The sequence below is a fragment of the Anguilla anguilla genome, chromosome 5 (genome assembly GCF_013347855.1).
Source record: "Anguilla anguilla isolate fAngAng1 chromosome 5, fAngAng1.pri, whole genome shotgun sequence".
NCBI classification, from domain to species: Eukaryota; Metazoa; Chordata; class Actinopteri; order Anguilliformes; family Anguillidae; genus Anguilla; species Anguilla anguilla.
This window is the reverse complement of record NC_049205.1, coordinates 16,657,594-16,681,411: the sequence shown is the minus strand read 5'-3', so window position 1 is coordinate 16,681,411 and position 23,818 is coordinate 16,657,594. Positions and strand designations below refer to the sequence as shown.

The following is a 23,818-nucleotide window of genomic DNA, read 5'->3' as shown; positions in this document are numbered from 1 at the left end:
TCGAGTTACCTCATCTCCTTATACAAACCATTACACATTAGCAAAGATACATCAGGGTAGGTGGGATACTATAACAACATTGGACATATTGTTATACTATTCCACCCACCTTAATGAGGATCCTTTCGGGGTGGCGATGCCGTAGCCCTTGGAGTCCAGGTTCCCTCCGACCTTCATGGTGTCGCAGGGCTTCCTCTGCTCGATGTACTCGTTCATGGTGGACTCCAGCAGGTAGGCGTACTTCCCCTTGGACTTGCGCACCCGCAGGACGCCCTCCGCCGTTTTTTTCACGAACACGGAGGGCTCCGCGCTCTTCATGTACTGCCACATTTTGTCGAACAGAGCGATTTTAGAACGCTAAACGGGGGGGGGGGGGGAGAAAAAAGAGAACGAGATCTGGTCACCCTCTGCCCTCGTAACGCTGGGATGCCAGTGCAATGAATCTGTCACCTGATACAGCGACAAAAAGACATTTTATGAAGGAGCAGCCACATGCAGCAGTAGAGCTTAATCAATGGCGTTACGGCAATAAAGAAACCGCTGTTCTTTTCCATGAGATTAGATTACACGTTTTAAGGATCAGCACATAACACATACAGCACATAAGCTCTTTCTTGCAAAATAATGCAGCTGTCCATGTAAGTAAATCAGCGAGTTTCTGTCAGCATGATATCACATTAGTGTGCACCACTGTGATCTACAGTAAGGCAAGCGATAGTATATTTTATATTTGTGTCTACGTCGCCAAAATACAGCCCACACTGTCAATCCCGATGAAGCCAACAGCAGAACTCTGAAACTGCTATATGGCCAATAGCCTTTCGCGTATTCATTGCATAAAGCCATGTGCTGCTGTATTCAGCCAGCTCCATCAGTTATATTGATTTCATGACTGTAAATGCATTCATATCATATTGAATGGAGTACAGTGGAATACCGTAATGAATGCTACAAGGAGCAAGGAGTAGAGACATTGATTACTGTGGAATTCATTTCAGCTGAGAATGATTCCGTGAAAACAGCATCTTTCAATTATAAAAGTTTATGATCTCTGCCTGCACTTTTACAGTTAACATAATTTCCTACTGTATGATGCCCATTCTCACTGGCATATATTTTTCTTTAGTTCTCTGTGTGGTGTAGGGATATTTTGTATGCCCCCCTGGCAAACACTTTGACCCTTATTTCACCATGCAATTATAGTAATTAAATTAACTTGCAGCATAGCTAAGCATTTTTGTCATCTAAATTAAATTATGACTCTTCAGTTTGTTTTAAAATCACTGTCGAGTAGTAGCTGCTCACTCTCTTCTATATGTATAGCCAGTCAGATGTGTGTTCATATTTCAATATAAATATTCCCTTTCTGTATTTATTTAAAATCATGTCACTTACCCTGAAAAATTCTTTAGTTGATCCGGAGTCCAGAGTGCCATAGGCAATCTCTGTTTGTTTAGCCAAGTCCTCTGCGCTTTCAATAGGTGACACCATCCTCTCGACAGTCAGGAAGGCAGCGAGGTTAGCCGTGTAGGACGATATTATGATCAGCGTAAAGAACCACCACACCCCACCGACAATGCGGCCGGAGAGAGATCTATTGACAGGCGTGAAAGAAATTCATGGAAAATGAGCACCAAAGGTTACAAGCATTTATAAGTACATCTGTTTTCATACAGGCTACAAAGGGGAACTATCATTGTAGAGTGGCAAGACCTGTATATGACGCATTTGCTTTGAAGTTTAGATTTACTTGCAAACTGGGCAATCAATCTTGTCTCATCGCTAAAACACTTTTCTGTATCTCTTACCTTCCACGTATAAATGTCCATATTCACATAGAACAGAGGACAGACGTAATGCAAGGACTTTAAGTGTTTTGGGATGGGTGGCAAAGATGAAAGCCTTGATATGCCCATTCAATAAGACAAAGATTAAATTTATGGTATGGACAAACAAGTTAATGTAACTATGCTTTGTAGTTATATGCAAAGTGGTAATATGTGAAGGACCTGGACATCAATAATGTCAAGAACCTGTTGACTGGATGGAAGTGGATGGTGTTACCCAGACATATAACTGTGGCACATCGGCACACAGTACATAGATTAATTCATCTGTACGTGATTATGTGGTAACAAACGTTACAACACAATGGCTGTGATGGTAAATTGGGGAAAGATTCCAGACTGATATCGCTGGTATGTTGACATTTCTATGCCTGTTCCTCCCCCTCTTCCTTAGACTGGGAGAAGTGTCTACTGTTTGGGGGGTAACATATGTACTGCAGGTAGAAATAGAAATGAATTATTCGCAACAATAACTACTGTTTATACGAGAACTGTCAATGTTCACACACAAAATTAGCAAAACATAAATATGAAGCTGTTTCTGCTGGTAAATCCTGAAAATATAATTTGATCTAACCCAAACACTTTGATCAATTCATGTTTTTTTTTTTTTTTTCAGGGGCTGGTGTTAGGTTAAATCACAGTAATAGAAAATCTGTTATAGGAAAACTTTTGGAATGGGGGGTGTTCAGAACCCTGAGGTTTTTTTGAATTACTTTTAAGTTAAAATAAATTAGTTTCAATTTAAGTAATTTTTCGGAGTGGCACAAGTAACTTACATTATTAAATAGACCTCTCATTTTAAGAGAAATCGCACCTATATGCCATTTATTTTGACCATATACAGCTTTCTGGCTGTTTCTTTCCATTTATTGTGCTGTTTATTTTGTGATTGGTCCATTGTTTTCTAGTATTTTCCAATCTTGCCACCATAGTGCCTGTTTCTCTCACTAGATCTTGAGTTGAAACATCATGCTGAATGGTTCTCCATCAGTGGCTGGCTGTCTTTTTTCATTGGCATGGACTGTGAAACACTACTCCTGAATGTGATTGTGATATAAATTTTTGACTTGCTAGAAACAAACGCACACTTGCAAGCTAAAATAGTTTCAATTGTATGTAGCACATGCAAAAAAATTATATATTTATTATATATTTTATAAACTATTCTAACGGTAAAATTGGTTCAGAGATCTATTCCAGGCTTCACAGAAACTATTATGCAACCTACACCAGAGGAAACAAATACCCAAAAACAGCAACACAAGGAACGTAAGGGTCTTTGCTTACTTTTCAGCAGCAGGCGTGGCTATTCCCAACAGAGCACTGACTGAAGCAGAAGGTATACACATTTGGAAAGATGTCAAGTATGAGGTAAGAGAGGGTACTTGCGAAGCTGTTACTGCACTATGTTCAGCAATAATAGCACTTATATAGACCCATGGGCCGTGGACCGTAAAATGGGAATATGCAGCAAAAACACGGTACCCCTCCAAGAGGACGGGAAATGTGAGTAACCTTGTGCATTCTACGGCCTCGGCATGGCGTGTATATGTTTGCAGAAGGAATACGCGATCGATGTCCAAACGCGACCGCAATCGCATATTTCTTGTCCTGTGTCGGCTCTTTGCTTTAAGAGGGAGAGCTTTGGCACAAAACACACGCTCTTGGGGAGCAAAGAGGTTTCTTTTTTGTGAGGGAAAGGAAAGGGGCTTTTTTGTCCAGGAGGCAAACATACATGCACCATGGCATCAGACTGGGGCCGCAAATGCGCAAAGCCAAAGCGTGCAAGCACAGACGGACCAACCTTGGCGAAATATCGCATCCTTGCTGCATAAAGGCACCAAGAGAAAACCACAGACTATTAAATATCCCAAACTCGTTAGTCGACTCGGTGGTCTGTATCTGTCCGTCCTCGTACTCCTCGGTGTGCCACTCGTAAGGGCTGAAACGGCTGACCAGGAAGAGCACCACGCTGACCCCGATGTACGCGAACACGATACACATCCAGATCTCGTACGCCAGGGGATCCAGGAAGGAGAAGACCCCCGGTTTCGATTTCTGGGGCTTTTTGATCATGATGGAGATGCCCAGACTCATGAACGGCTTGGAGAAGTCGATCACTTCCTCACGTACCAGGGTGATGGTTAATGGAGCCACTGCTATGTCAGCTTTCTGTTGGAGAGGAGAACAAAAGAGCAAAACAGCATGCTTTTCAGTAAACAGTAGGCTACATTACTGAAAATGCTTCACATTGCCCATGATGTCATACATCTGGGTTGTGCATTCCTGGGTTTGGAGAGCCCAAGAAGCCAGATGAAGTAAGTTAACCGTTTAATCAAGTCTTTTAATGAATCAGTTAAGCTGAGTAACCACAAAAAACAGCAGACTCAGTGGTTCTCCTATACACAATAAAAACAGCTAGAGTGAGTTAACTATGTAATTAAATGCTTTAATGAATCAGTTAAGCTGAGTAACCACAAAAACCAACAGACACCATGGTTCTCCTGGACCAGGGCTTAAGAGTACTGTCATACATACTGTATATAAGAACAGCATAAATATCACATAGCACTTTCATAATGCATAGTAAACTAAGGACTGGATCTGTGGGCTCCACTTTGGCAAATTTTTCAAGCAACAGGACTTCGAACCATTCCTGGTGTGGCCAGAGTTTGACTCCAGACGATAAAGGACTTAGTAAAAGTTCAGATTCTTCATTATATAATTTATTTTACATTTGGGCACTTTCTTTAGACATATTGATCTGAAGATTTGGAAAGAATATTGATTGAATCTCTGAAAAAACAAACACATTAACCTTAAAAGACCAATTTTTGGAGGCTAAACAATTTGTGTTCCTTGACATTTGAGCTTGGGCCTTATAATGGCATGTGAAAGTCTCCTTAGAGAGTATGTACCCGACCAGCATCGCTGGATGTGATATTTGCTATGTGAGACATTTTGTCTAAGACATTACTTCAAAATAACAAGAACTGAACTTTTCAGGCACTGGACTGTTTCCATCCTTTGCATTATCTTATCTTGGTCATCTTTCTGTCCTGCAGTGCAGTCATTCAACCACAAGGGAATGCCTGTGCACACGGTCATGCACGGACAAGAAAATCTGCATCTGTTCTCATCATCGAATGTGCTGTTTCACATAGGTATATTATATACACAGTCCACATAGTTGGTAAATGAGGACTTATTCAGTGCCAGGATGTCACATGAGAGAAACTCTTAAAACCTATAGCCCTGTTAATTGCCTGCCCATTGCTGAAAATTTGAAATGCATGCTATAGAATGTAAGATATATTGTACATCATTCACAATTTTTCAGTCTCTATGCTTAATGAAAGGTTGTACTACTCATTTCATGTGTTCATGCAAGTTACATGCATACATCTGAACAAGCAAAACTGCCACCAAAACGCCACCACTTTAAAAAAAGTTCCATCTATGGATGTTTGCAATTCAATTTTAAGCAGATTTGGTTGAACTGGTTCCTTACCCCATATACTAACTCTCCAACCATCCCATTCCAGATCTTTGTCTCAGCATCTCTGGCTCCATACTTTCCATCTCCAACTATCTTCAGCTGGTATTTGAACCCGCAGTGCTTGGCTATCTCTGCAGCCAAATCCACACAGTAGCCCTCATACCTGTCATTGTCCACAAACAGGTCTGAGTTCTTCTTGAGCATCACGTATGGAGCTTCCTGAAATTGGCACAAGGAGAATAAAACTGTTGTTTAGAACAATGCATGGCTAAAAATGCAAATAATAAGCTGAGGACCACAGGAAATAAGTTTTATACTTTACTATGCTTTTTAACTATGAATGTACCAATTACATTGGCTACGTATGTTTGTCAAGACGTATGTCAAGACACTGAGGACGGCTTAGGCCGAAACATGTCTGTCTCTTTGTCCAAATAGGAATAAAAATGAAAATGATTTTGTTGCGTAGACATTCATAATCTATATCTATTCATTAAGAGTGCAGGCTCCCGTCTTTCCTTTCTACGTATGTTTATAAAAATTAAAATGAAACAATTAATCAAAATTATTATAATTGAGATAAGAAACTAGTAATTACCAAAATTGTGGTTACTATGACTGTCTTATTTTCCATTCCCAGCGATTCATTTGGAAAGATATCCGATTTTGTCACGGCCATTTTGTCAACCTCATTCCAGTATCCAATCTGGAAAAAAAAGCAAGCCATCATATGGCAACAACTGGAAAAACACATTGTTCTGACAGGCTGCATTCATGAACAGAGCTCTGCTCATGCTTTTCTGAAATACTGCGTTCACAGCGACGACTACTGATGCCATTGTACAGAGAAAGTTGAACAAATTTCATGCTAGCGGCTAAAGGCGGTTTCACTTGAATGGGCATTAATTGTCGATTCCACGGAACATAAAACGAGCTGCTTTGCGGTTGAATTGCTTTACACTCAGCTGAATGGGTCTTTCTTTGGGTATAGCCGCACAATTGCTGCTTTGCAAACAATTTCAAGGACGAATTGTCAACTTTGAGATAAAAGTTATCTGCCGGTTAGTCGCGTGTCAATAATAAATGAAAGCGGTTTCCCAAAGAACAGTGAATATAAAATATGCATCCATCATAATTCTGTGTCATTCTTTCTTATAAAAGGAGGGCAGACCGTCTGCCCTACTTGTACATTTGAAAGTGAGCCATGCTGCAGATTGCACCACAGTCTCCCCTCAGTTTGTGTCCTCCTTGTGTGTATGCACGTGCATAAAAGGCCACGAGGAAAGAGTCAGCCTACCTTTACAGGACCACTGTTTTTTAGTTCCATGATATTGACCGTGTAGTTGATTCGTCTGCCATACTGGTCGAACTGGATGTTCCCAGTCAGGCCTTCCACACGCACCTAAAGACGACAGAAACGGTGACGGCTCTCTTTTTGAAAACGAGATTTTCCCAGAATCGTTTCCCTCCCTATTTGGAATTCCCAGCCAAATTGGTAAACCTGTCTTCTGTCCTCTTTCACTGTAATGTCCTCTTTAAATTTGGGAGAGTGCAGTCGGCCGCTGCCTCGCCCTCTCCAGACCTGCTGGAGGTGCCCGTTTCATGCAGAGCTGATGCAGCCACACTGCAGGCACCATCAAATTCCTTCTGGTGCCATGGGACTGGGGACAGCCCTGTGGACCAGAACGCTCCCTTCTCTCCCTTCAGCTATGCCTAATTACACCCTGTGGAGCTGCCCTCCACTGGTACGGTCGGGATTCAGTATCTGTCTGTGTGGCAGGTGCATCACTGCAAATCCAACGGTTTCTGGCTCATTGTAATGACTCCACACTTAAACCAGTGGACAAAATCCTGGGACAGAGGAACTTCAATATCTAAATAGGTACTGGAGCATGACTACAATATGCTGTTAATTGCAGAGTTGTGTGAGCCAATTGAATTGACTTCTTTCCATAGCGAAACAATACAATTGGTTCAGATCTGTGAGTTACTGATAACACATGATCCACCAAACCTAATGTCATATGTACCCATTCTCCTATCCTCACATAATGCATCCCTTCCATACTTACAGATCTTGATTGTCAGAGGTCCAAGAGTTACATAGTTCATAGTTTATCACCCAATCAGATAATATCAAAATCAGTATTGTCATTGTATTTTTTATAAGCCAAAAGAAAGCAGTACTGAATTTCATATTCTGAGATAACTGAAGTAAGTACAATCTTATGAAAAGAGGCATATCAAGCTCTGCTCTCTGATGATAAAGTAGCCGTCACATTAGAATGGCTTTTGAATGCCTTGCTTGGGTAATGTAATGGAAGGTTACTGAGCTCTGATTGGCAAGCTGCTGCCTGTCAGTAACCTAGACCACAGAGGTCTGTGCCTGAGCACAAAGTCACAAAAAAGTGTCTGCTCTCAGGCATCACCTGTTTCAGTGCCCGCTCTATTTCCACCCCTTGTGACCAGGGCACTGCGGGATTGGCCAGGCAGTCCCCGTTGTTGCCTCTCCTGATGATGTCAATCCTCTGTTTGTACAGGTGGCGAAACGCCTCCGTCATCACCTGCACTGCGTCGTAGGTGAGCGCGGAGGTGTACTACACAGAAGAAGAACCACAGAACTGTCACAGCACCGTGGGAAAACCTATACAGCATTCTTACAGTTTCAACAAGCGCAAGTCGTTCTGGTCAAACCTTTGCCCTTGGTTGGCTCACCCTGATTTTACTGTCAGCTCCTGGGTACTCCTTCTCCTCCAAAGCCTCCCATCTCTGATCGAACTTGGCCACCAAAGGGTCGTCAAAATCAACGATCTGAAATCCCGAGACATTTGCGCCACCGTACTGGATTTTCGATAAATCTCCGTCTACAAAGCCCTGAGAAATGAGAGAGAGATCAAAAAGTGACCTAAAGATTTAAAAAATACTCTTTTACTATTATTATATATAAACAATATATTTACATGAAAACAAAATGGCCAAATAATTTATCAGTGTATCAACAAGTCAACAAACATTCTAATAAATACAATAGTAGTAAAAAAGTAAAAAGAATCAACACATACCAAATTTGCAATAATGTAGTGATATCCTTTGACGTGCCTACCAATCGTGATAACCTATAAACAAAAAGAGGGGGAAGTCTCCATTACAGTTTGAATCAATAATCATTTTTCTCCAGTACTATGTCCAATAAAGACAGTTAACAGTGGTGCTCCATATTGAGCTCCTTTGATTTTTCATTTGTAGACAGTAATCATTATAGTAATGCTAAAACAAAGCAAACATTCTACTACTATATCACAGTTTTTTTGGCATGAGCACAATAGCACTCCAGAGAGTTTTGCTATCACTAATGGAAAAAGAATACATTGCAATATAATAAACATGGACAATATTGCATTTCTATTGGACAATATAATATACAGTATATATACACATATATTTCACAGAAATCTGCTTTTGAAAAAAACAACAACAATATTGTACTATCTGAAAGAGGTAACAATTTTTGCATTTACCCAGGTACTGTGAAGCGCTGTATATGTATTTTCTGATTTTGATAGGATTTTTTATTTTGCTATAATCCAGAATATCCCATTTCTGTATGGGATAGAGGCTATGAAATGGCTTATGCGCTGAGAGCCAGAATAAAGCAGGCAGGAGAGCAACAAAGGGAAGCCTGCCAGCACGGCCGTTCTTGAACACAGGACGCACTGCGTGAGCGGAGCGGAGGGGATTGGGGTTATTTATAACATGAATTATATTTGCGGCGCACGGCAAGCATACAGCAACCTGAATTTGGTAGATTATGCACAAGAGCACTCGGCTTTCCTACTGTTTGCTTTTTGAAGTGAGTGTTACAGGAATTCATCAATGGTATGTAAAATTAGTAGGATGAATAAGTCCCAAAAGGCACCCTGAGGCCTCCTCCACAGCCCACACTATTAAAGGGCCATATATACAGCACGAAGCATTTTTCATTCGCAACAATTGCCGCCAAAAAATATCACTGTATCTCCGGTGTTCATGAAACACCGAGCACTTCTGAGCTGAGCAGCTGTTTCAGAAACGTCCTGCTGAGGTCAGATTTTGAGTTTTTCAGTCTATTTCAAATTTTAATGCAGGAGAGAGAAAAAAAAAAAGAATAGGCCCCTTTCTCACCTGCTCCATGATGTCTTTCACTTTGTCCTGTTCACAGTCCAAGATGACCCTCCTCTCCTTTTTGTTCTCCAGGTCTTGGAAGAGCGAGCGGTAAGCCTCGTCCTTCTTCTCGTCTTTAAGATTGCCAACGTTTATTGCGGTCACCTGCCATTTTTTCTCTGCAGCTGTGTCCAGCACCACCTGAAGTGTTGATAAACCTGATGGAAACAAAGAACTCTTAGCTCTGTGCTTTTTTTATACGTCAGATGCCATTCTGTATGTAAATACTCCTAGGTGCAGTCAAAAGTAGTTTTATGTACTGTGTAGGCCAAGAATGGTCCATTTCCAAAGCCATAAAAGAAACAAGATAAGATAGCACTGATTACAATTCCGAAAGAATAGCACTTGCACGTTATTTACGGGTCCAAAACAAATATTTAATTCTGAAAACTTTTTGATCAAATATATATTGAAATCCAAATCTATATACACACAGTACATGTCCTTAATCTATGCAGAATTAGAATAAGTTAAATGGTCACATTTCATCTGACAATACTGTAATAGCATTTTTGCCATTTACACTACATTTACGTTCATGCATTCACTCTTAGTCAAAATGCAACTCACTCAAAATACATGGCAGTAAGCTAATATAATCGTACTCACTGCCACACCATACTGGATGGCTCTATGAATTAAGGACTTTACAATAGCACTGAATTACAAACTAGCTTACACAGCATTAGGACATTTTTTCAGAAAATGAAACATTACTATGCAGCGACCAATGCATGCTGGATAGTTTAATGAGTAATGAATCTTCTTCACTAGGATAAATACTGACTGGTGACTATACTGTGTTCTTCAGGGGATTACATGGACTTTTACCAGTGTTGTTGGGGTTAAATTAGCTGAGCAGTAGCTGTTACTTTAAGGATCTCTGCTAGTCTATGATTGACATATTTCCTTAACGATAACAGTAATCTAAACATCAAATTAATTTTGTGGGGTGAGAGAATAAACCAATAAAAAGTCATTTGGCTGGTGAGAATGGCTTTTCTGCATGAAGACAAAAGCATTCATACAAAGTAGAGGTTTAATTTTCTCTATCATTCCTTCGTCTTTTCTTTCACTTCTTTCTACGTGTGCTCGTGCCTTGTCGATGATGATGTCACAAAAGAATAATAACAAAAGTGGAGCTGTTCATTTGTGTGGCGAAGCTATGGCCTCTCCCATAAAATCGTGACTCTCCTTTGAGCTGAGCGAGAGGACTTCATTCCGTAGATACAGATCATCAGTGTCCCATGAATAGCTGAGGTTTCAGGCAGACGGGAGGACATACAGTATCAGAGCTTTGCTGAAGTGTGCAGGATAATGCAGCAGTATAGATGCTGCACAGATTCTGTGCAGGCCTAATGATCCTTCTGCATCTGCCTGGACCAGGCTGACGCAGAGAGCACAGTATACGGAATCGGCCACCCTATTGATCGACACATCAGCAAACCTGCACAGAGCAGCTCGCCATTTATAGCACAGTCTTCCACACGAAGTCACACGATTTACCATGGAAACAGGTACAGTAAGAGTAGTGCAGTGGTTAGGGAGGCAGGATTTTAACTCAGCGTATTGGTTTTCTTCCTAGGTGGAGCACTGCCATTGTTCCCTTCAGCAAAGCACTTAACCTGTATTACTTCCGTAAAAATGTCCATCCATTTAAACTTATTTGTGTAAAAATAAATTTATACCGAAGATCATTGTAACAACTACAAAACACAGGTCCGATAAGGCACAATACTCATTACGTAACAGTTATTCACAACCGTGAACACATTAAGTTCAGTTCACACAGTAAGCATAAGCAGACTATGAACAGACAATGCAAAACATTCTGGTCTCATAATCTGCGTGTCTTCAGAGAATTTTGATTTGGATATGGAAAAACTGAGGAAGTCAGGAAGAGGGTGTGAATTAAGCTGATACTCAATTCATACAAATTTGGAAGACCAATTGCTTTCTGTAAGGACTGCCATTGAAAACCTGAACCTACATGGTGTTCACTCAGGAAAACCAATGATACACAGGAGTGTTGGATTTTTCTATATGGCTAAACATTTTGCTTGAGATTACATTATGCACTCACAAAAACTATACTAATCTTCCTCATTAAAAAAGACTCAAGAAAATAATAATCATCATTAGAAAGGTATGGGAACTGGCACCCCCTGTGAGCTTGACACCCTAAATATACACGTTCTGGGAAGTTATAAAAGATCTCATCTAAATGTTTGCGCCCATAAAAATATTCACATACAGATGGATATAATCTTAAGTAGGGAAAAATGTAATAAACCAATAATGCATGGTGACATATATAGTGTGATGTACAAAAACAAAATGCTGTGTATTCTTTCAACCTTTGCTCAGGGATACACCAACAGTATCCTGCCTGAGATATAAACCCAGTTTTCAAGCTTCATCTGAGGAGCAGGTCCAGACAAATAAAATGTATAATAATACCCTTGGGCCTTTAGTAGTCAGGAAGTAGTCATAAATATTTGATTATATTTCCTTATGCTATCCCCGTTCCAATTTGAAAACACTGCCAGTGGTGCTATTTTCATTTTTCCTGTGCACCACTGGCCTCCTCTTGGGCAGGCTGTATTTGAGGAACACATTAATGAATGTAGCTGGTGGCTTCCAAAAAGGGGCCCCCTCTGGTGGCGACATCATCGCTCTCCAGGATTCAAAGCGCGGTGATTGACAGCTCCGGTCCTGGAGGCCCAGAGCGCCGCGGGCTTCTGAGTTTCCTTTCGATCAGCGCCGCGCTTACACCTGGAGCACCAGGTGACCTGTCTTCCAGTCTCAATATTGACTCCCGTTTAATATCGTTAAAAGATTAGCGAGGATAAAACCGGCAGAAGCCTTGGGGCTTCTGGGTGCCTGTTGCTTGGGTCTGAACCAGTGCGCCATTTTTACCGGCTGTTCGCCGATCTAATCCCGAGTGCTTTTCTGTTATTATGTCAATACATTTATCTAATTTGCTTCGATTCGGTTCTATCTATTTACATCAAATCCAGGTTTGTGCACGTGGACTTTTGCTGGGTCAGTTAAGACGCTGTACATTTTGAGTGGAGACTAACTGGCTGCACCTCTACAGAAACAGACATGTGAAACTGCTTTAAAGTGTTTCTACTGCCACGTTTGTGTACACGTGGGAGTGGGTGGGATTGATATGGGTGACTCAGCTGAACAATGGCTGGCAGTGACTATACTTCATCATTAAAGGTTGCCTTATATTAATGTTTTCCACAGTAATTTGTTTCCTTACAGTTTTTTTCTTATGCGCCAAAAATATTTGTGGTGGAATGTCGTGGTCACATGGTAATTACCTTCATAACCATGCTGCCTCTGATTTGAATTGATTGTGTTAAAATAAAAACAGTATTAGATAAAAATCAAATCAAATACTGGAACCATTGTTGTACCTTCATAAAATAAACATAAAAATAAAAGATCTTCCTCAGCTCTTAAAATAGCCCTCCCCTAATTATGCAGCCTTTACATACTGTAAGTAACAAATCCTCTCAATTTTAAAATACACTTTGGTCAGATGTCAACAATATAAACAAAAGACGCAAAACTGTGGAACTTACAAATCACACGTTTTTTTGCCAAATATCTCCAAATTGAACTGCAGACTTACAGAAATCTTTTCCTGGTGACATATAGAAAAGCAATATTGCAGTCGTACATTATTAATAATCTTGAGATGGTTAAATGCTCTGACGACTGAATACAGAGGATGTTTTTACATCGTCCCTGACATTTCCAAATTTTTTCCTGTATAATAAATAATATTTATAAGAGCAATATTTCCTTCAGGCACTCAAAGGAGTATCTCCAAGCAAATTCGGGTTTAATTTTCTGGATGTACTGTAATCTAACATTCAAGTTAAAATTTTTTACAATGTCCCTGTCAAATAAATAATATATAGGGCAATGATTTTGACAAGCTTCTGCAATCTTTTTTGCATTTTCGTACTCTCCCCTCCATTTCCATCCCCCCGGTTCTTAGTTCTTTTATAACCGAGAAGGAGGGCAGAAAGTGTGGCAAGGAAATCCAATAGAGAATTCCACTATTGAAATGTGTGCTGAAAAAAGGCATGCCAAATTTTTGACAGGTATTTCACTGCAATATTGATGAAAAAAGGAAAGAAAAAAAAAGGGATTTATGGGAGCCAGAGCAGACAGTTCCTTGGAGTCCTGCAAGGCCATATCGTTGCCCAGAGAGGCTTTACCCAGCTGGGCGAACCCCTGTCTCATCATTCACAAGCCACACTGCAGCCAATCAGGCACCTGAAATCTGCCCGCGGCAGCTGCGTCGGCCGCGCAGACGCCGCAGCAGCTCAGCTGGTGGATTGCAAAGGGAAGAGAGGTGGCAGTGGATCACATGACCTCTGGAGGACATGTGTGCCCACCAGTACCACTGAAGATGCTGCAGACATGGGATGTGACCATGGAAACTTCGTTGGGCATTCCAAGTAGGGGAAATACTAAAATTCCCTCAGTGGGAAAACATGGGTAAAAACAGATTTCAAAGAAACTACCATATTATTGATTGACAACATTAATACTTAAAACTAATACGTGACATAAATCCAGTAGTGGTATCTACTGAAGAAAACTCTCAAAACAGCATTATTGAAAAAGCAGATAGGACATTGCCTACATGAAACACAAAAATCTTATTCATATCCATAGGCACAATATAATCCATTACAGATTTACATTCAGATAAGCACCATGATGTATGTCAGTGTGCCTGTATGCGTGACATCTATAATTGCATAGCAACTGATTTTGTCAGTAAAAATAATTACTTTTTGTTGTTTTTTTATGTTAATAACGGGAGCTGTTCTCCTCCTTCTTCCCAGAATTCAGATAAGTACTTGCTTGCACCTTTTTATTTCACAATTTGTATGTTCTGGCACTGAATAAGGAGCAGGATATAGACATGAATATGATGTGATTATAATTCTTGTCAGTCTCTGCATTACTCTTCTAAATAATTAGTCACATGGTACTACCACATACATACTGCCTCAGTGGAAATAAATATCATTTCAATGCTGTTTTTCTTGCTCGATGAGATATCTTGAGTGTAACAATTTATTCACACCTCTACTGTTTGTTGCTTGGTTCCAAAATGGACTGTTAACCTGATGATACATCAGATTATCATGCTGAGAAACAATGAGGATAAGGAATACATATCGTCATTGGGTCCTGAAGCATCTTATCAGTTTATGGTTTCTTGCATAGCCTCAGATAAAAGAATTGTCCAACAGGTGCTTAAATCAGAGACACAATGGCCATTCACGCCTCCCGTTCCGTAAAGATACTGTTTCCATTTAATTTGTTCACACATTATGTTAATCTTGACTGGGCAAAACACAAATACATTTCCCCTAGAGCTTATACATAAAGAGATGTTACAGATAAGTCATTTTCTTAGGTTATATATTCTCCTGAAATAACCTTTCTGCCATGAACAAACCACATGAAACAACAAAACAGCAGTAAGAGCAGGCAAATTATAGCCCGGAATTCATTAAAATGTAGTCATTATACACGACTGGAGACAAGTAATTGCACATTGCTGAAGATACAGACTAAAAACATTTAACTCTAAGTTAACTAAGAAAGTAACCTCTTCAACATTAGTCACTAGTGTTCTTATGATGAGGACAATGGTTATTTTGATTCATTGCTGCAACACCTGGTGTCCTGCAGAATGCTTGGACAGGGATCATAATTTGTGTTTATATCTAGTGAAACTGCTAATCTGTTTATTTAAAAACAAATTTTTAACTGTTGGCTGTTGACTGAATTTATATTTGAATTATTCAAATGATTAATTTGAATAGATTTTACATTTTTTTCAGGATTCAGTTTAATCACGGTTGCTGAATGTTCCTTACTCAAGAAATAAAAAGTAAAAACTGCACAACTTGCCTTTGTAAACTAACAATTTATAAATGCAAGATAAAGCTTTATGTGATTATGCTGTGGTTAAGTGGCTCGCCTCACCATTACACAAGAGAGGAGTGTATTTCTCAGACCTTCTCAACCTACAAACAACATATCAGCGCTGTTTCACTATGAGAAACTGGGGGTTAAACGAGTCCCTTTTTGCCTCAGCACTTTTCATTTAGTTCTGTCTCTGAGGTATCCAAGAGAGAATACAACCACAGGAAAGGTTAATCAATGCCCAGTACTGTATTTCCAAACAGAATTAGTTAGATTGCAGTAAGGACCATTGATTTTGTCTGCAATTGGAATGTCGGCTTCATCAGACTGCAGCGGTTTGTCTTTGTACACTTATTTACCTTTCCTAATCAACTTTAAAGTTAAACGCAGACCCCTGATTCAATTTGGTGTTCACCTGTAAACAACCAATCAGGAAACAGCCCCCTGGTGGCCTCCATTTCCCCACTCACCTCATCTTAGAGGATATTAGATTTATATTCAAAAACAGGAATATTATGCATTAAATATGCGATTTTGTACACCCTGTCCCATTTCACACGTTCATTATGAATACGCGTTTACCCGAGGGAATAAAAAAACATCAAAGGGGTCGCTTTGAAACAAAAATGAGTCATTCTATCTGAGCATGTTGGTCTGTTCTAAAGTGCGTTCAGACTGAGACATGACTGTGCACGGGGGGGTGCACAGTGGTTGGTGAAAACTCCCCACAGGGCAGGTTCTGTCTCTTCTGATAACAGGGCGTCACGGCTGATTTCATTTCTAGGACTAAGGAGTTGGGAATTTATAAGGCCAGCAACTCCAGCAGAATACAGACCTGACCGTCACGCCCGGTAGAATTCAACATACGTGAGAACGTTACTGAACTTTTTTTGGGCTTCTGAGGCACCACATTTATGCAGTAGCACACATTTTTGAGGTGATTCATAGATTCATAGATTGTCCTTGGACAATATATCTGGAAACAAACCCGGCATGATTCTGAAAGGGACTGGACTGCATGGGCGTTTTGTGTGGGGTATTTTGGACCTCCTTCTTTGCTGGGCTGGAGAAAATACCAGCAGTGCACAAAAACACTGAAAACGAATTACTAAATACTTCATACTTATAATACATTTAAGACCTGACACTATATTTAATGTCTGGCATACAACGTAGCTGAAAGGAGAAATGAAAAATAGCTGCCAAAAGTAATATTTTCAAAGATCCAAATGTTATCATAAATATTTCTTCCAGTAAACATGTATTGTTTGCCTCGACATGCTAGTATAGACCTTTTATTTTGTTTTTCCAAGCCTCCCTTTAGTTTTTCCACTATATTTCTGGAGTTCAATGTCTAAGCCCATACGATAGTAAACTCAGTAGGACCAGGCCGAGGCTGAGGAATTACAAAATCAATAATTAGCTCTCAATAGATGTACAAAATATCAAATTAGCAGAGCTGGATACCACTTCAGCCAATTCAGAATATAACGTTTCATACATTATTAAAAACAATCATATAATAGTATCCAATTCAATGCATGAATTCAATGTATTGTGCAAGAAACAAATGTTTTGCAAATGTTTTTGGCATGTTAACAGAGATTGCTTGATATCCTCCTTTGACCCGGAAATTTGTTTTGGTCCCCTGTAGGGGACACGAGTCTATGGTTTTAATCTCCAGAACCATATATTATATTAAGCTGAAACCTACTGTACACTACAAGGGGCATTCAACAAGCATGAAATAAAATCATTTATGAAATTATTTTCACTGCAACATGTGCTTGTCATCCAAGATACAAAAATAAATACTTAAATATGTTTCCATTGGGTATCAGGAAGATAAGACTCCTAACTACCATATCATGGCCATTTCATTTCTATTCAAGAAATAATTTACTGCACAGCTTTTTTAAAACAATTAACTAAGCTAAAAAACAAATAGCAAAACCTGATTGGGTGCTTATTTAAAATCTTAAGTCCTTTTGAACTCTCTTCAACCATCGCTTATTTGTTCAACTTCATCATCTTGTCTAAACTTCATCAACCAATCACTCCTAGCCAGTCACACACATGCAGGTATCATAACATTTACCATCAGCACTTCCACACAATCATTGTTTCGGTAATCACACCAATTATAGCACTTTTTTAACTGAGTGCCTCAGATTACCTAAAATGGAAAATTCTACGACAGAAGGCTATGGCAACAGAAATGTGAGGAAATGTAACTCCCATCCCGTCCATGGGATTCCCATCCATTCATAAAATACTGACTCTTTATTTGAGTTTATTCATGTGCGCTACCCTTCGTGCCTTAATATCTTTATGAATCGATACTGCATTTCATTCTGTTAGAGATGACACGGTCCAGGCATCGGCGCTTTACCCTTCTTTGTCTATATTTTGAGTTAATGTAGGGTAAGCGACCTCAGAGCGAGGACTTCTTAACGTCGTGAACAGCAGAATCTCCCCTTGTATTCCCCACAGTCGTCACGGAACTGAGCGGAAAATCACATCTGAGTGCTCCGTAATCTAATTCGGCTGCAAACACCAACCGGCCAGCCATAGCGTGATTCCAGCAAATGTGACCACGAGGGCCATCATTTGCCGTGGCATAAATTTGTGCTATCACAGCCTCTCCTCTATGAAAGTCTGAGAGCGACCAAAGTTATGAAGTACGATGAAATGCACGGTGCTTACAACACAGAACGGTTTATTTTCTGTACCAAACTGGGCCTAATATGGGCCAAACTATGAAATATTCTTGGACACAGAAACTTTGAAAAACAGCATCTACTTTGGTCTTGTAACCCATTGACAGTGATGTTTAGTGGCTATGCTACAAGGCTTATATTGCAACCCATTGACTTACCTCTATCACTGTCGTACAGATAGGCAAACTTGTCCCACTTGTAGTACTCAATCAGGCTAAGAAGTGGTCCCTTGATGTCCGGCCGCATTTGTAAAATGAACTGCTGCAATCCGTCGGCGGGAAAGCTTGGTGTGATGAAGGAGACGTGTAGCATTGAGCAAAACGACGTTATCGTGTTGACAGACTTCTTATCGTAAAATCCAAAAATGGCATAAACTCCTCTGGAGAACTGGGAACAGACTAAAAAGAGAGGAAAACAATGATTAGCGAGGAAGTAAAAAAAAAAAAAAAAAACGAAAAAACAACAACATCATCTTCACCACTGACATTGTCATCACCATCATAGTTAATGCACTGGTGAAGCACACAAATATTGAAACAGCTCTGAGAAATGAACAAATATCATTCGCAGTTTTGATCAGTAACACTATTAGTCATCATAAATCATTTAATTAAATCCACATATGCATTAAAACATTTTACAAACGTTTTTATTATTGTATGTGAAATATTTGTTTACTGTATTCTTCACAATGAATAGACATTTTGTGATACAATCAATTGAAAATGCTACTCTGATTAACAAAATTATTAATTTTGACCAGTATAAGAAAGAATGAGTTTTTTTTCTATTTTAAGCACTATATAAAATATGCTTGCGTTTCTTTTTTCTAGCACAGCTGGTGGAGACCTGCTCATTTGCATACTATGAATGAATTGTCCAATTTTTTGGATATTAACGAAGATTTAGGCCTGTGTAAAAACTTCAGATTTTGACAACGCTGCCACATTATGAGCACTGTGGAGAAATGCCAAGAAGTTATGGCCTTTTAAGTTGGAATTATTCTTATTTTTGACATACAAACTTTAAATAAATAAACTTGATGGAAGGTTGCATGGATCTTTTCTAATTTCATGAATACTTTCATATGACCTTTTGAGTATTTCACAAAAAAAAAAAAAAAAAAGTTGAGAAAACGATGCCTTTATTCTGACAGGTAGAAAGCACAGAGGGTAAGCGATAGAGAAGGGGTCACAGCAGGATTGTACCCATGCGATTGTGGATGATTTGCATTTGGTCTCAGAGACCACTGCCCTATGGACTGGGCCAACTGTCTCACCTGGAGAATATGCATTCTTAATGCTGCTTTAAAATGAACTTAACTTGTCGTGTCATTCTGTCAAGAGGTTCATGACAATATTCTCTACTTTGACCACATAGAATTTTCTGGGAGATGTCTTTGCTAATATATAAATTATTAAACATGGCGGAACTGAAATTTCATGCAAAATAGCTCAATAGCTTCAGAAATTATATGTTAAACTCAATATGATTAGCATCCAAAATGAGAAAAGGATACCTGTAGCACACTGCTAACCCTGTTAACATTGAGTTTTTGTTTTAATGAATCATGTTCATGGTATGAGCCATTTTTATGTACTGAGCATCAATATGCAGTACAGGACATGAAGGAGGCAAGGTTATGAAGATATACAAGCCGGTCTGACACATTTAAATTCTGGTAACATAGATATACAGTATATACGTATGTCAAACATAAAATTTGTCAGTGCTAAATATTATCTTATTCTGGAATGCCAGGGTCTGACTGACTTCCTAACTCTAAAGATTTAAGATTTTTAGAAGTGTCAGTCTGTGAAATAGATGAGTTCATGGAAGATGTATTTATTGCAGTAGTTCAGCATAAAGTCTACATCTCTCTCTTTCACACACTCTCTCTCTCTCAATTCAATTTTCATTAATAACAATAACAGTAATACTGATAAACATTCACACAGTGTAAAAAAAGAAACAAATAACATCAATTAAAGTGTGAAGAACATAACAAAAATGACATCACATTTATTCTAATATAAACAAATATGTATAGTACAGGTTTTAGAAAAAGAGTAATTATGGTATATTTCCTTAAAAAAAACAGATGAACAAGATAACAATTGTAAATAAATAAATTTGTTAAATATATATGTTTTATGAAGAGAGTGTTCTCTATGTCCCTCAGCCTGTGGCATGTGGCTAAATGTCTGGCTGCTTGTAGGGCTGTAGGGCCTTCTCCTAATATTGCAGATAATTTTTCATTATCACTCCTATTTTGGATTTGGGGAAAATAATTTATATTTTTAAAGAATTCCATCATAATATGTATAATATAAAAATAAATGAATCTCTGTTTGTACCTGTCTCCCATAGGTTTTCCAATGGCCAGGTTGTGATCACTGATATTTGGCCAGGATCTCCCACTGTTTTGAATTTTTAATGGTGACTAGATATTCTACAAAATTATATTTTCGGATTAGGGCCTGGTAACATTCCAGTTTGTTTTGAATTTTAATAGTTGTATGCCAATGGTTCCAAATAAGAGTTTTTAAGGTGATTGATAATTTGGTTCACTCTAATTGAAGGTGTGCTTGAGGTGTTGTACTGAGCTGACTCTCTCTCTCTCTCTCTCTTTCTCTCTCTCTCTCTCTCTCTCTCTCTCTCTCTCTCTCTCTCTTTTTCTCTCTCTCTCTGTCAGTTATTTAGAAACAGTCTCTGGTCTCTGGTTTTGGGATTCTCAGATGCCAGTACGTCTGCACTGCAGCATTTCAAACTGCTCTACTTTCACAAGGAGTTAAACAGACTGCACCACAGCAGCCAGGAAGAAAATCAAATGCGTATCCCAAGAGATCATTTAACAACAAGGGGAAAAATATCAACTATGATTGATTCAGGCCTTTGATTAATACCACTGGGTTAGAGCTCTGCATATAGCACATTTGTCAAATTCCTCATTAATTTAATGATGAAATTTTTGTGTCATCGAGTTTTATTGACTTGGGGAATGCATTTGGTTTATGGAAATTAAAACAATATCTCATTTCCTGTAAAAATCAAACCATGGATAATGGTAAGATTTACTTGCAGCTGCTAACCTTTTAGAAGAAATTGTCTCTACTTTTGTGCATTGGTAATTACAGCAGTGTTGACTTGCTGTTGTTGCTAATAATCAGCTGAAAGTCATCCTTTCTTCTAAAAAGACATGTTACAGTTGCCGTCTTTTTAGCAGAATATAAGAAAGTTATGCGAATTATGGTGCATATTACATATTTTTTTCATTTTTATTGTATGGTATATTATTGGATGTTGTTTGTTTCCTATTTTATCGATTCATGAATAGCTGACAAAAGTGACATTTTATTTAAAATGCGAAATTCGAACTGATGACCAGAGAGACTTGCTGACATTAAAAACAGCAGGTGCCCTGAAGAACCCCTATGACTAATTCCATCCTTTGAAATGTTGCTAAAATGTTCTCACTTTTACTGTTCAGTGTTAAACAGTGCAAAATGCTTTATTTGCAACATTTGTTAACTCATCAGCTATAATCCTTTCAATCATGTGGATTTTTCAAATACCTCAACAAAGGTGTTCCTAACACTTTTGCCCACCATCTCTACCCTCAACCTGAACGGCCCACCAAAAGCTCGCAACAAATACACACACACACACACACACACACACACACACCAGACACTCTGGAGTAATGCTGTGAACACAGTGGAATTCATCATCTATGATTAACATCAACCTGTCTTCTACAGTACAACATACATGAAGAATTTACTTCAGTAAGAAGTTGACAGGAACTCAAAAAATAAAGTTTCTGAAAATAGATTCGACAAACCATTGCACGGTATGTAAAATAACTGTGTATACCCCACCCCCAGAATTCTGCATTGCCTTCTATCTCTGCAGGGACAAACAGCACAGAGGTATACTTAGGTGTTCTACTTAGGTGTCCTCATTTCTTTATTGTCTGAAAGAAAAAAACAAGCCCTGCTTATCTGTTTGCATAGTGATTCCCCATAGCAAGGCTTGATGATGAACTGGAACTTGAAATTTAAGAGTAAAACTATGTCATCTAAATCAGTTGTCTGAGGATGTCGACGGCTAAAATTCAAATGGAGAAGGAAAGCTACGTTATTCAGTGCGGCCCCTTGTGTACGAAGACATTGCCTCACTAATGCACATCATGAAAGTTTCATCGAATCATCCACTTCCCCCCGTTCCCAAACGCACAACTCCCTCTGCGGCTGGATATTCTGTTCTCGATTATTTATGTAAACTAGTGCATTGCTGCATGCTCCCCTAATTAGCGCCGTGAATTTTGAATAGCAAACTTCCACGGCAGTCTGGAAAAGGGTCTGTGTTACTGCTCCACGTGACACGTGTACGTAGCGGGGAGGGTTGCCATTAACCCCGCATGACCCCGCAGTTCAGCATTTCAAGGTTAATGCGTCTGATTGAGCTCTGACTGCAGACTTCATTAAAAGAAAAGTGCTGAGCACCTCTTCCCTTCCTTCTTCAGCAGCAAAAAAAGTTGCCATGTTGGAGGTTAAATCGGTATTGTTATTTGCTATTTATTGGTAGGATCCTCCAGAGTGTGCACAGACACGATTCTTAAATGTTGAAAATGGAATGCGTCCATAAAAAGCCTTATTGTGCGCTCCTTTGTAAAGTTTTGTCATGATCAGGTGGAGAGGAAACTCGTCACCACAACATGTTCAGTCTTGGCTATATCCCTCTGATTATTGTACATTTTGCCCTGATCGAGAAGATTTGGTCAAATGTTCTGAGAATTATCCTTAATTAAAGCTTTATATCCACTTAGTACTACTACTCCATAAGTACCACGTAAGTATTCATAAATGCTTAGGTCAATGACCTTAGGCAAATTCCGTACATCACTTGATACTATGTCATGGTAATGCCACTTCCTGCTTAAGTTGTGAAATACCATATGATGTGACAATGTGTAGTTATTCACATACTATTTGTGCTTATGAAGGTGCTATGTGTTGCTTATGAAGACTTCATATGCTCAAATGAAGGAGAGTATATTGAATATATATATATATATATATATATATATATATATATATATATATATATAGATATAGATATATATATTGTCTCTTTTCTACTTAACAAATAGCATTAACACTGAACATTTTATTGTGTTGTGTGACATTCAATTCCTTTCAGCAAGGATGGTGATAATGACAATAATAATGATTAGGATGGTGATGTTAATGTAAGGTTATAAATAATTATGAAATGTATTACAATATATATTTCTAATAGCACCTCTTGCCCTATTTTACATATTTTTATTGATAACAAACAAATGTAGTTTCACATTTACAGCAGCAATTAAATGTCAATTATAATGAATTTACTTAATTCACTTCTCAGAAACATTTTTTGGACCTGAGCCAATATCAGAATAACAGTCTTAAAAATGTGTAGATGGATTATTTTTACAGCTCCAGTAATGGAAGAACCCCCAGAAAACACGCTTGCGGTCACATTCTTCATACAACCAAGCCTTTTTTCCTATCTGGATTGTGTCACTT

At 38.9% G+C, this 23,818-nt stretch overlaps 1 protein-coding gene across 5 annotated transcripts in view; it reads right to left on the bottom strand.

Moving 5' to 3' along the window:
• The window catches only part of LOC118228019 (glutamate receptor 2), a 36,369-nt gene that overhangs the window by 5,624 nt on the left and 6,927 nt on the right, over positions 1 to 23,818 (bottom strand). For all 5 annotated transcript variants that reach the window (XM_035419193.1, XM_035419190.1, XM_035419192.1 and 2 more), the window contains exons 3-13: positions 18,401 to 18,640; positions 9,511 to 9,707; positions 8,412 to 8,465; positions 8,065 to 8,223; positions 7,779 to 7,946; positions 6,647 to 6,751; positions 5,948 to 6,055; positions 5,362 to 5,568; positions 3,655 to 4,022; positions 1,396 to 1,594; positions 110 to 357 (exon numbers count right to left, since the gene is read on the bottom strand). In XM_035419193.1, the coding sequence (XP_035275084.1) occupies positions 110 to 357; positions 1,396 to 1,594; positions 3,655 to 4,022; positions 5,362 to 5,568; positions 5,948 to 6,055; positions 6,647 to 6,751; positions 7,779 to 7,946; positions 8,065 to 8,223; positions 8,412 to 8,465; positions 9,511 to 9,707; positions 18,401 to 18,640 (2,053 nt within the window). The remainder of the gene's footprint in view (positions 1 to 109; positions 358 to 1,395; positions 1,595 to 3,654; positions 4,023 to 5,361; positions 5,569 to 5,947; positions 6,056 to 6,646; positions 6,752 to 7,778; positions 7,947 to 8,064; positions 8,224 to 8,411; positions 8,466 to 9,510; positions 9,708 to 18,400; positions 18,641 to 23,818) is intronic.